The 14,030-nt window shown below is 41.6% G+C and overlaps 1 protein-coding gene across 2 annotated transcripts; it reads left to right on the top strand.

Annotated features, from left to right (window-relative positions):
* The first annotated feature begins 431 nt into the window (after positions 1 to 431).
* Positions 432 to 12,532, top strand: LOC117554176 (protein FAM177A1-like). 2 transcript variants are annotated; one of them, XM_034228462.1, is made up of 5 exons: positions 432 to 581; positions 5,858 to 6,061; positions 6,220 to 6,286; positions 10,395 to 10,492; positions 10,569 to 12,532. In XM_034228462.1, the coding sequence occupies exons 1-5, from the start codon at positions 513 to 515 to the stop codon at positions 10,788 to 10,790; spliced, it is 660 nt and encodes a 219-aa protein (XP_034084353.1). In that variant the 5' UTR covers positions 432 to 512; the 3' UTR covers positions 10,791 to 12,532. The 2 variants fall into 2 exon arrangements, with proteins under 2 accessions (XP_034084353.1, XP_034084352.1); XM_034228461.1 differs by having other exon boundaries at positions 5,858 to 6,067.
* Positions 12,533 to 14,030: the final 1,498 nt, after the last annotated feature.

The raw sequence follows: 14,030 nt of genomic DNA, 5'->3' as shown, positions 1-14,030 counted from the left end.
TATATTTATGATTGAAATGTAAAGACTTAAATGTATGTATTTTAAGAATAGAAAAGAACACAAATTCCAATAAGTAATGTCTATTCAGATATTATTCTAAGAATAAATATAGTGTATAATTGTATACACAAACGTCTTTATAATTAACATATTAAAATAAATATGTGCTTACAATTACATCAATACATTCCTTAATGTATAGTCCTATAACACTTAAGCTAACATTATTTTTTCGAAAAACATTAACATTAGGCTCATTTATTAGTATATGATTCTATTCTAATACATTAACATTATGTTTAAATAAAATAAGATGAAAATAAACATAATGTGATGCCTTCACATCTATCTTTATTGCCTCTTTGGCTATTCCACATCTCTATGGACGTTGCGCACCGGTGAAGTATGACGTATGACCCGCGGGGGTGAACGGCACTTCCGGGTTCAGCGGTGCGGAGGAGAGGCGTCGCGTTGAGGGCGCAGCATCCAGAGATACAAAGAGGACGGTGACAATGGCAGATATATCTCTGTATCTCACCAACGTTAATGTGTCGATAGGACAGAACATGGAGGTGCAGCAGGTCTGTGAATACCGTTATCCTTTAAAAATAAGCAAATAGCATCATTACCGTTGTTTGTTTACTGAATGTGGCTGAGAATGTGCTGGAGCTTGTTGTCATCTGTCAGGTGTGTCATGTCGCTCTGGTTGCTCATGATATTACACTAGAAATGGACAGGCTTGGGGAGTCATTGGATTTAATGTAATGGGATAATGTAATCAGGATATAAAAAAGGTTACCTACAGTTTGGCTACATTAAAAACATGTGTGTAATCAGATTACTGGTAGGCTACATGTATCATAAATGGGGATTACTAGCAGGAGTACAACTAACAATATATATGTTTTAAATATAAATTTATAAAAGCAAAGGCGTACTGTCTGACATTTCTTTTTTTTAAACTATTCTTTATTTAATATATGTATATATATATATATATATATATATATATATATATATATATATATATATATATATATATTTGTATTATTATTTATTTAAATATGATATATAGGCTATGGGGAAACAATTAATTATTTATAGGTTAGTTATGTATTTTCTTATGTTAGTTATTTATCTCTGTTATATGTTTGCATTGTATTTGATATTGCATTACATTTGATATTGACTAACCAAATGTTATTGGAAAGTAATCAGTAGGGATGCTCCGATCGATATCGGCCGATATTCACTCTCTGCCGATCGATCGGTGCTCTCTATAAAGGCCGATCGGGAGAGCCGATCACATGACGTAAAATACATGACACTTTTCTCTGTGCGCGGCAAAACAAGCTCGCCAAAATGGCTTCACCAGTCTGGCAGTATTTTAAGGTGTCCGAAAAAGACAGTAAAATAGCGGTGTGTGTGTGAAGCAGAAATCCTGCAGCTCCGCCCGCTGTGACGGACCGGTGAGCGGAGCAAAACACACTAAGAGTTAGACCTAACACACTTAGCTATTTTATCTACCTCTGGAACAAGCTAAACTAGTTATAAATATGTTTATTCTTCACTGTCGGGTCACTCATTACTGGATCAGCAAGCTGCATGAGATACTGACGGGCTGTCAGGGGAGGGAGAGAGAGGGAGCAGTGGCGGTTCTAGACCAATTTGACTGGGGGGGCCAGGCTGGGGCCAGTTATTTTCTGAGGGGGGCACAATAAATGCAGGACGAAAAATACAAAGACAGTATGAAGTAGTGTTGTCACGATACCAACATTTTGGTTTCGATACCGATACCAAGTCAAGAATTGCGATTCTGATTCTTTTTCGATACTTTTCTTAAAAAAAGGGAAACAGTCTTAAATTTAATTATTGTGCTTTATTTAATACCAGAACCATAACGATGACACAAACTTTTAAACAATGAGAACAATAAACAAAATAAATGACAAGAATTCGTATTAAATAAAATTAAGCATCATCTCAAACAACTTTTTTGTTTTATAAAATATAATTTTTTTAATATTATATTAACATGTAATAGTACAGTAATATAAATAATTATTGACAAAATGTATATTGCAGATGTTAGCCACATTGGTAAGTTAGCTAAAAAGATAGCCATATTAGACAGTTATCATTGCCATTAATTGCCTCGTCAAACTACGAAAACGTTCGTTTGTCACAAAATAAATTACATTTGTTTGACTTAGATTTGAGGGCATGGGCTTGAGCATGATGTAATTATGTTATCTATCACATTCGCTAACCTGTCTGTCTTTAAATTATTTAAACAGCTCTGGATTCCGGTCGGCGGGGTGCTTAGCCAAGTCTGATGTGTTGGCTCCCTTGGTTTGCAGGGATCTAAAACATTTCTCACAGACAGGCCTCGTGGTGTCCGTAGGCTTGCCCTCACTGTCAGAGATATAGCTCAAATACTTCCAAATTTCGCTTCTGGCGTCATTTTTGTGAACAAGCCGAGGCGCAGCGGCAGTTGCACTCCCACTTGCAGCCATACTTCTCGTTTTCTCACATGCTCTGGCAGCTAGCGCGTGGCCGCGTGCACGAGAGAGGGGAGGGACTTAGAACATGCTTGAGAGGGGCGGGACTGCAGGCACGGCTGCAGTGTAGGGAGTGGAAGCAGAGAGCTGAACACACACGGCTCTTATTAAAACGGCGCTTTCTCACCGGAGTACTTTCCCCCGTCATTCTTAAAGTACCGATACTAATGAAACGGAGGAATCGTACCGTTTTTAACGGCAGGGTATCGCGGTACCTTTCAAGTATCGGTACACCGTGCAACACTAGTATGAAGTAATTGCGCATAAGAAAACAATGCAATACAGTTATTGGTATTTGTTTCATTACACATATTTATATGCAGGGGTGCACATAACTTTTTTGCCCTGGTTCTCAAAGGAGCACCTGGAGATGTTGCTTGGTGCTCATCCTTAAAATGAAATAAACCGTAACTTTTGAGGGGGTCTTGACTTTATTTGCCGGACACACGGCACTGAACACACGTGCAGAGGTGAACACAGAACACACATGCAGAGGTGAACACAAGACAACATTAGCACGACCAGTAATCCTACAAGCTGTCATCACTTCCCTCCTGACTGTTCTCCTCACTGTCTTCCTCTCTGTCAGACATGGTAGCTGATGATGTAGGCCTACTACTTCCTCTCTGGTTGAGTCTGTGATTAGCTGCTTGCATCCACAAGTCAACAGCTGGGTTTGGGTCGAAAGTCTCTGTTGTCATCTTAGACAAGTGGATGTAATAAAATAAGTATGTGAACATAACCAATAACCTACTGTAAGAGAATATTTTCATCTGATCTGTTTATAGAGTCTTTTATGGTTCCTTAGAGTCTGTGATACTGCAAACATCTGCTTGTAGTCACTCAAAGACTCCACTGTAGGTTGAGGTCACAGGTCAAACGCTTCTCCGATATCCGTGGGGGGTTTGAGACCTGGCAGCATCTCTTTGAGACAAGCAGATCATTGTCTTGCATCGGCTATTGATTATACGCGGGCTTTCTGGAAGCCCGCCTCTCCTCGTGTTGGTTAGATGTTTTGTGTCTTTTGGTTCAGAGATCGCTGGTGGAGCACTGGGCATGTGTGAAACTAAGATGATCTCCCGGCCGTTATTGTCTGTACTTTCTCCAATAAAACTCTTCAGTGCTTTTGGCTAACAACGGTTCCAGACTCCTTCATTCTACCTCAACATTGCAACAACAGAAGTTTACCTTCACACCTACCATAGCCAATAACAAATGAAACTTATTTTATTTGTGTTGTTCATTCATATCTTATTTTCTAGTTAACATTTATTTATTTATGCATTTTTTTTATCTCTCCAGTTTTAAAGGATATTTTTGGTTACTGTCCTATAGTATACATTGGAATGATTTCAAACCTGTTTATCCCAATAATTATAAAGGAGTGCCTTGAAAATATGTGTTTACATAAATTGTGACCAAACTGTTTGAACTTAGACTAAAGTGAACTATCTAAACACTCAGAGTCCTTTACCTCACTGAGCTGTAGTATCAGCCTCTCAGTCTGACTGGAGAGGACTCTCCCTCCACATTATTGTAGAAACATCTTCTTACATCCATTAGAGCAGCTAGCACCAGATTCTAATAACAACTGCGCCGGTACCGGGCAGTGCGCCCTACTCTCTCTCTCTCTCCCTCGCTCACTCGCACTTTGGCTGTGAGCTGCGGGCGCCAGATAAGCCAACATCCCCCATTTTCATCACTTACAGCGCCCATTGTACAGGGCAAATGAAACTTATAACCGGGGTGAAAAGCGTGTTACATTTACTTAATTATGAATATTGTTACATCAAGGCCGAAAATTAGGATGAGCACCAACGATCAAAAATGTTTTTTTCCCTCCCAGAGCTGCCAGCGCAGCGACTCCACAGATCTGGCGCCCTAGGCGAACATCTATAACGCTAGTGCTACGGGCCGACCCTGAGTTCATATGCAACTCGCAAATATCTTTCGCTCTCTCTCCTCTCTTCTCCCTTCTCTCTCCCTCTCTCCTCTCTCTCTCTCAATGTTGGTACGCAAATGCGCCTTTTTTCAAATGACCCGGTGCTCTTTTTTTGGCAGAGGTGCGCATGCGCACCTGCGCACCAGTTATGTGCAGCCCTGTTTATATGCTTATTTGTGTGCTGTTTGGGTCTGTGGGACCCGTTTTCAGTGTTTACTAAAAGAACATTTATGCAATTTAATTATTTTAACCTGCTTTATTTGGGGGTGGACCTCACATCCTCTAGAGGGGTCCGGGAAGATTTTTTTTTTAAATGTTGAAGTTTAATGCATCAATCTGCTGGTTCACTTTGAGCACAACATGAATTTATGGATACAGCTCTCAACACTCAGATGAAAGGGAGCTGTATACTTTTCAATAATCCAAAAATCTTTAGAATATGATCACAACCAATAACAAATCATTTAAACTTGTTTATTCTTATCTTATGTTACCTATAGTTAGCATTCTTTCTTTTTATTTATGCATATTTTAGTAATCACTCCCCTTTTAAACTTTTTTTTTTCTTTTTTTACTGTCCTATAGTACACATTGGAATGATTTCTTACTTTATTTTTTACACAGAGGCTGTGTGCTCCTCCGTGGCGATGACGGCTTGCATTAAAAAAATAAAATAAACATATTTGTAAAGTGAGGGCTTGCGAGATACCGGTAGCTTGTGATCGACGTGTTGGAGACCCCTGCTCTAATGGGTCCGACTAGAATGACAAATATCATTAGTTCCGCCTATTCCGTCAGCCAAGAAATCGTTTAATCATAAACTTTTTTTATTTTTCATTTTCAGGGGGGTCCAAAGTCAGTGTTAGGGGGCACTGCCCCCCCCCTAGAACCGCCCCTGAGAGGGAGAGAGGAAAAGAGAGCGCTTCCGCTCATTTCTCCCGTGTTATTATCCAAAGTTAATGTAAACTTGAATAATGTACTTCATTTGAATGTAGTAATTATGTTGGTTGTTGTTTGTGAGTTTTAAACATCACTTTAAATGGAAGATCCCCATAGCCCCCACCCACTCGATCGGATCGGCGATCGGTATCGGCCGATACTGATTCTGGCGATCGGCCCCAAAATTGTAATCAGGTCACATAACTTTTTTATTGTGATAGTTATATTAGGTTAATGATTACATTTGTAAAGTAAATTTCAACTCTGGAATTGTAAGTATTTATTTAGGTTAATTTTATGATGTCATCCCAAGCCTTGTAACACCGTTTTTTCCCAATTTAGCTGCATTAACTAATTGATATTCTAAAGAAGTAGTGCCCTAACATCACCCACTGTCTTTATGTTTGCCCCCCAGGTTCAGAGCCCTGTTGGGGGCTTTGAGAGTGTGGAGCTGGGGGAGCTGGACCGGAGAGAGGAGCAGCAGCGGAGGGAGAAAGCCCCCCGCAGGATCATTCACTTCTCCAGCGGGGAGACCATGGAGGAGTACAGCACCGACGAGGAGGAGGGGGAGGACAAGGAGCCGGAGCGGGAGGACCTGCTGTCCTCCTCGGTCGATGCGGTGAGGGTGAGGACCGCTGCAGGGGACGGGGAGTTCATGAGTGTGGGTGCAAAGGGCTAAATTAGGACAAGGGAAATGTGTGTGTGCAAGGAATTTGTGTTTACTGTAAATTATTATCAGAGCAAAAAGAGACCAATCTTGTCCTGTTTATGTTGCAGTCAAAGTTGACCTGGGGTCCATACGTGTGGTTTCACGTGTGGAGAGCTGCCAACTCAACCATCTCAGGTAGGTTTGCGTCATTATAGAGTATGGGTTTGTATCATGCATGTTTTTAAGTCAAGTTTTCCTGCATCTTAAAGCCAAGATCATATGAAATTAATGATAATTAATTGATAATTGATGATAATTACTGAGTTTACAATAGATTACATCGATTTATATAGCCAAATATCACACAAAAACAAACATAGAAGACAGTTTAAAATGTAGTTAAAATTACAAGAAAATTATTAAAAAAACATGATAGAATGTGAAATAATAACAAAATTAGATAAAATACATAAAAGACAGTAAAAACAATCAAATAAACATAGGGAAATCTAAAACCAGCTCTAGCTATAGGCTTTATTAAAAAGGAAAGTCTTCAACAAGCTCTTAAAATGTTCGACACTGTCTGCCTCCATAATAAAAAGAGGACGTTGGTTCAAGAGCAAGGGAGCTTGATAACTGAAATCTCCTGATCTGGTTTTCTGGACTCTGGGAATTACTATAAGACCTGCACGCTTGGAGCATAATGCCATAGAGGGACAATAGGGGATTCAAATATATTTGAGGTATGATGGTGCCTTTCCATTTAGTGTGAAATAGAGATACAAGTAACAAGATCATATTTACTGTTTTAATTGGTCAACCACTTAGAGATGTCCCGCCCCTTAACCTATCACGTACAATGTGTTGGAGCCCTAGCCAATAAAAGTGCAAGTGTTACATAGTGATGTCACTATGTTACAGAAGTAAAGAAATTGAGACGTTCCAGGCAGGGGGGGGGGGGGGGGAGAGTGTGGGAGAGAAACTCACTCTGAAGGGAACTTTGGGATTTTAGCCTTTGCAGACCATTTATATGAGTAACAACCTATATAACACACTACAGGAAAGAGAAAGCCCAAAAGCCAGAGATTGAAAACCAGAATTTAAGTCATGAATAATTTCAAGGTTCAGGGTACTGCATCATTAGTTGAGGAAACTTGTACCTTGTATTTTATTTACATTGCATTTAGCTGACGCTTTTATCCAAAGCGACTTACAATAAGTGCGTTCGACCAACAAGATACAAACTTGAAGAAAACAGAATCATATAAGTACATCAGGTTTCATAGAGCTAAAACATTTCAAGTGCTACTCAACTGGCTTTAGATAAGCCAGTCCTTTATTAGTATATAAGTGCTTTGTTAGTAATTCTATCGCTCGAAGTGGAGTTGAAAGAGATGAGTTTTCAGTCTGCGCCGGAAGATGTGCAAGCTATCTGGTGTCCTGATTTCAATGGGGAGCTCATTCCACCATTTTGGAGCCAGGATAGCAAACCCACGTGTTTTTGCTGATGGGAACTTGGGTCCCCCTCGCAGTGCGGGTGCAGCGAGCTGTTTGGCTGATGCAGAGCGGAGTGCACGTGCTGGGGTGTACAGTTTAACCATGTCCTGGATGTAGGAAGGGCCAGATCCATTCGCAGCATGGTACGCAAGTACCATTGTCTTGAAGTGGATTCTAGCAGTTACCGGAAGCCAGTGAAGGGAGCGGAGGAGCGGCGTGGTGTGGGAACATTTAGGAAGGTTGAAGACCAGACGAGCCGCTGCATTCTGGATGAGCTGCAGAGGTCGGATGGCACATGCAGGTAGACCAGCCAGGAGGGAGTTGCAGTAGTCTAGGCGTGAGATGACGAGAGCCTGGGCCAGAACCTGCGTTGCTTTCTGGGTCAGGTGGGAATGTATCCTCCTGATGTTGTAAAGCGTGTATCTGCAGCAGCGGGTTGTAGCAGCGATGTTTGCAGTGAAGGACAGTTTGTTATCTAGGGTCACACCCAGATTCCTTGCAGTCTGAGTCGGGGAAACAACAGAGGTGCCGATGTTGATTATCAGGTCAAGAGTGGGACAATCTTTTCCCGGAAGGAAAAGCAGTTCAGTCTTGTCAAGGTTGAGCTTGAGGTGGTGAGCAGACATCCACTGAGAGATGTCTGCTAGACAAGCAGAGATGCGACCAGAGATGCGACCTGGGTCTCTGAGCGGGGAAAGGACAGAATTAATTGGGTGTCGTCAGCGTAGCAGTGGTATGAAAAACCATGCGGGCTAATGACAGATCCGAGCGAGTTTGTGTACAGGGAGAAGAGGAGGGGACCAAGAACAGAGCCCTGAGGGACCCCTGTAGTTAATTGACAAGGGTCGGACTCGGACCCTCTCCAAGTTACCCTGTAGGTACGGTCTTTGAGGTATGAGGTGAGGAGGGAAAGTGCAGAGCCTGAAACTCCAAGTTCTTGGAGAGTGCGAAGGAGGATCTGATGATTCACCGTGTCGAATGCAGCAGACAGGTCCAGAAGGATGATGACTGCTTTAGCAGTGTGCAGTTCCTCAGAGACAGCAAGGAGGGCAGTTTCTGTTGAGTGACCTGCCTTGAAACCAGACTGCTGCGGATCCAGAAGGTTGTTCTGATGGAGATAACAGGAGAGTTGTTTAAAGACAGCGCGTTCAAGTGTTTTAGACAGGAACGGGAGGAGAGAGACAGGCCTGTAGTTTATAACATCGGACGGGTTGAGAATGGGTTTCTTTAGGAGAGGGTTTACTCTTGCCTCCTTGAGACTGTTTGGAAAGTCACCAGAAGTTAGAGAAGTGTTGATGAAATGGGTGAGAAACGGTAAAATATCAGGAGCGATAGTCTGAAGGAAGTTTGAGGGGATAGGGTCCAGAGGATAGGTGGTAGGGCGGGCAGAGGTAATGACGGTAAGAACCTTACTTGGAGAGAGAGGGGAAAAGGAGGTTAGTGTGTGGGTGAACGGTGGGTCTGGTGACCCAGCGGTGAGTAGAGGTGAGTCAGAAAAAGAAGAGTGAATATCATCAACCTTTTTTTAAAAGTGGTTAACAAAGTTGCTTGACAGAAGGGAGGAGGGGGAAGGGGCTTTGGGGGGGTCCAAGAGGGTGGAGAAGATGGAAAATAGTTTTTTGGGATTAGAATAGGAAGATTGGATCTTATCTTGAAAGAAAGTGCTTTTTGCCTGAGAGATCGAAGCAGAGAAAGAGGAGAGGAGAGCCTGATAGGTTAGGAGGTCGTCATGGTGTTTGGATTTCCACCGTTTCCGCTCTGCTGCCCCAAGGATGGTTATATTAGCACGCAGTGCGTCATTTAGCCAGGGAGCAGGAGGGGACTGACGAGGCTGCCGATATGTAAGAGGACAGAGAGAGTCCAGAGAGGATGAGAGAGTAGAGAGGAGAGTTTCTGCAGCAGAGTTTGGAGGCAGGAGTTGGAACGAGTCAGAGGAAGGGAGGGCTGAGAGCACCGATGAGGCAAGGGTAGAGGGGGAGAGGGAACGAAGGTTACGGCGGACAGGTGCAGGATGAGAAGAGATTAGTTTGTTATGTTTGGAAAGGGGTAGAGAGAATGAAATGAAGAAGTGATCGGATGTGTGGAGCGGGTTTACAGAGAGGTTAGAAGTAGAGCAGTTCCTTGAGAATATGAGATCAAGGACATTGCCAGCTTTATGAGTTGGTGGGGATGGAGACAGTGAGAAAGCAAAGGCGGTTAAAAGAGATGTTAGTTCAGCTATCTTCCCTGTCTGGAGGTTGAAGTCTCCGAGAAGTACAGCGGGAGGGCCAGTTTCAGGGATGTGTGAGAGGAGATTATCTAATTCCTCCAAGAAGTCCCCCAAGGCGCCTGGTGGACGGTAGAGAACAACAATGGTTAACTGTATAGGATGGGTTACTGTGACGGCATGGAATTCAAAGGTGGAAGGAGTGAAGTTAGGTAGCTTGAAGAGGGAAAAGCTCCATTTGGGAGAGAGCAGGAGACCAGTGCCACCTCCTCTGCCAGTGAGTCTGGGTGTATGGGAGAAGAAATATGCTGTGGAGAGAGCTGCTGGGGTGGATGTGTTGGATGGAGTAATCCAGGTCTCAGTGAGAGCAAGGACATCCAGAGACTGCAGGGAGGCGTAGCCAGAGATGAAGTCAGCCTTAGGAACAGCTGACTGGCAGTTCCACAGGCCACCTGTAACTAGATGTTGGATCTCAGTGGAGCATGTGGGATAGACGAGAGCAGGCCGGTTATATCGATTAGGAGATACATGGGGCCAGTGATAATTGTGAGAAGACACATAAACACCTGGAGATGAAAATATATCCTTTTTATTTCTTAGCCTGTGACTACCTGGGAGAAAGGATGGCCTCCCTCTTCGGGATTACATCGGCCAAATATCAGTACGCTATCGATGAGTACTACAGGATTAAGAAAGAGGTATGTTGAAGTCAGGTTCTGTAGTTCTGGATCCCAAATATTGTGATTTGCTGATTTCTTCTTTGTGGTGTGTCAGAGGGAGGAAGAGAAAGAGGAGACCCGCCTGTCAGAGGAGGCAGAACGATCCTTCGAACAGGAGCTCTCTCAAGAAGAAGAAGAAGAAGAAGACGAGCCAATCACCATGAGCGATCAGCAGGAGGAAGCCCTGCCTCCTCTTGATGTGACCTATCAGATCGAGAATGAGAATCGGGCCCCTTCCAGCACCTTCACAGTCCCTGTTTTGATAACCGCAACTTAACTGACCCTAGCGATGGACATTTGCGCTGTAATTTCTGTGTGTTTGTTAAAGGAGGAACACTGTCTTGTTTCACAGAGCACCGTTTGGTTTGTGTACGTCCACACGGCTCATGATGGGCGGTGCTGCTGCATTGTGGGTGTTTGGCCAGGACAGCAGTGGTCCCTTTGCAACAGTGAAGTCATTGTTAAAGTAACTGCTGGATAATGGAGCACCATATTTGGACTTCAGTATGAGAAAAATCCACTATAAGTCAGAACATTTTACATTATGTGCCAATTTATCTGTCAATACATAGGTTTGTTTACATCGTCTAGTACGCCAGTTTCCATTACGGTAGCACTTTCTATGACGCCCATGTCTGTAATGCATTTTAAACATACTCATAATGTGTTATAATGAGCTTAAAGCACTGTATCATTTTATTTATAAGGACTAAATAAGAATTTATAACGTTTTAACTAAAACCATAACCTATAATGAACAGAGTTCCCGTGAAAAATTGGTGTTAATTGGTATCAAAATGTCTTAAGAACGCTCAACACAGGAAGTAGAAGTTTATCAATTGTGTCGCATTTTATTTTTAACATTTCAAAATAATAGGTAAATGATTGGTAATTCTCAAAATGTACTTAAGCTTAAGGATATCTTTATGACTTTTGCTGGACGTCTTCATACAGTATATCATATTATTGTCTGATATTCCAATACAGTTAAATCTTTAAATAATGCTTTAAGTGGTCAGTGTTTGCTTTAACTAAAGTGAAAAGAAATCATAAAATCTATGCATGAACAACACACACATTATGATTTGTTTTTAACTTTACTTAAAGCAACAATAAGCACTTGAGTCACTTATAATGACATTAACAGTAAGTGCAATACATTACTTAGATGGTATTGTATTAAAGCTATGGGAATCATATTGCACTGCAAAAAGATAGGTTAGAAAAATGGGTTCACGTGCTTAAAACTATTATTATGCTGTTTTCGATTCAAATTATAACACATTATACTAAGTATTGAAAGTCGTCCAGCAGCGGTTGCATTATCAGTTGCTACAGCAGCCTCCTGTAGGTGAACGTCTGCTGGTCAGTGAAGGTTACATGTTGCTCCCTGTGCCTCTGATCGACCGGACACTGTGCCTAAATCACCAACACAGCCAAGTCAGTGACCCATCTGGACAAAGCACATCTTTCACAATGATTTGTAAGTGTTTGAAGATTTAAAATAACCCATTGGTTGAAGTTTGCATGCACATCAACTGTTTTGTCCAGATGGGGTCAAACTGGTGCATTGTTGCTACACCTGGCTGCACCTCCCTCACATGTTCATTTGCTCTCTGTGTTTTTGTATTGATTCTTATTAAGCGTGTATTGCACTCGATGTCTGTGTGGAAGCACTGACTGATTTTAGCCTTGGTTATCAAATCATCTGTGGACTACGAGAAGGACCAACATTTTGTTTTTGAAAAAAACATGAAAACGGGTTTTATTTGTTCTGTGTTGCTCTTATTATCCGCCTTATCTACTAAGGACATAGTGGATGTGGTGTGTGAAGCCTTTGATAATGGCAGGGAGCATTGTTACACGAAGTCTTTATGAAGACTATAAAAACTGTTTTTAGTATGACTTTTGATATTTAAGTATTTATTTGACTGAACTGACGGAGCACTTAATTTAAGCATATTGATTTATTTATTAATACTGTAATGAACTGTTATTAAAATCAAAGTTATTGTCTAACTATTTGTCCCTTTGTCAAATGAGGTTTCCCAACAGTCAGTATATTATCGACAGTAGATGGTAGTCGGCATGCCCTGAGTATTGACAGACAGACAGGAGTAACAGTATAGTATGTAGTAGTATAGTATGTTGGAAAATATGAAAAATAGTCATAGTGTGGTGGGTCGAAAAAACCACATAGTATGTGAACAAGAAAAAGAAAAGAAACCATAGTAATTTATGTGGAAAATATTGGGAAAATGTTCATGGTGCAGTATGTTGAAAATATCCAAAGAAATGACACTATAGTTTGTAAATGTCCTTTATTGCATGGTAGCATTGTTGAAGGGAAGGCCTGCGTAAAGGTAGCAGGCTGGACTCAAACTCACTTCTGCTGCAGTGGGGCCTGTACCTACTATGCATGGGCCACCATTTCAAACCACTGAGCTATACACAGCCGACATGAATGTGTCAAAAATGTTTTTTAAAAACACATAGTGTAGTTTGACAAAAGAAAAGTCAAAGTATATAGTATGTCCAAAAACGTATAGAAAAAAACACATAGTATAGTTTGACAAAATTCACAGAAAAAACACATAGGTATGTTGAAAATATCAGGAAGAAAAACAGAGTACAGTATGCCAAAATATACAAAAAGTAATTGTATAGTATGTCGAAAGAAAAATACAATACAATATAATATGTGATAAAAGTCCTCTGATAGTATGTATACAAAAATGAAAAAAGTCACAGGACAGTATGACGGAGCCTTAGTATAGTATTTTGTAGATATCGTGAAAAAAGTCACAGTGTGGTATTTTCAATGTGTTGTGAAAAAAATGTAAGTATAGTATGTCATGAAAAAGTCAAAGAAAGTCTGAAATGTGAAGAAAGTCATATGATAGTACATCGAGAAAAAGTCCTAGACATCAGTGAGTGTGCGAGATGTTTTGACATTACTTCTGTCAATAACCTTTGCGACCTGCTGTAGACGGTGGGCTTGGTACAGGTGGCTCTCAGCCCAGTCTACAAAGGACCACATACAAAATCCAAGTTGAACTCCTGATAATAGGTATCAAAAGGCTGAACAGCGATTCTTAATTAGTTTCCTGAGTCAATATTGGCAGTTGTTGCTGGTCTGAAAGACTCATAGTCCTGCTGCAGAGTGAGTGATGTGAGGGAGGGACTGTGTGTCTGCTAACAAAGAAGCCTGTGTGTGTCCTGTACGCAGACTGCTCTGAGGTCAGAGACCCTGTCCACGTGCTGCACAATGTGTCCATTCACAGGTCAGAGTGGGTTTCTGTGGACCAGAATGACCTCAGCAGCAGTCCAACCCCCCCCCCCCCCCCCAACCACCCTCACCGATACTGTACTGACTCACAACAGTCAAACAATCCTTGCTTTGGTGGCATCGTCATGAAATACTCCTACAGCTTTTCACTTGTTATAGCATTGAATAGGTTATTATACCTCCACAATGTCTGCACTAATGTTAGTTATCATATGATGTTGTGTCAGC

This window comes from Gymnodraco acuticeps, unplaced genomic scaffold (assembly GCF_902827175.1).
Source record: "Gymnodraco acuticeps unplaced genomic scaffold, fGymAcu1.1, whole genome shotgun sequence".
NCBI lineage: Eukaryota > Metazoa > Chordata > Actinopteri > Perciformes > Bathydraconidae > Gymnodraco > Gymnodraco acuticeps.
This window is presented reverse-complemented; position numbering and strand designations above follow the sequence as displayed.

Coding starts and splice junctions, on each gene's coding strand:
- LOC117554176 (XM_034228461.1), top strand. CDS start 513: ATGGCAGATATATCTCTGTATCTCACCAACGTTAATGTGTCGATAGGA. Junction 6,287..10,394: donor TGCCAACTCAACCATCTCAG/GTAGGTTTGCGT, acceptor TTTATTTCTTAG/CCTGTGACTACCTGGGAGAA. Junction 10,493..10,568: donor ACTACAGGATTAAGAAAGAG/GTATGTTGAAGT, acceptor GTGGTGTGTCAG/AGGGAGGAAGAGAAAGAGGA.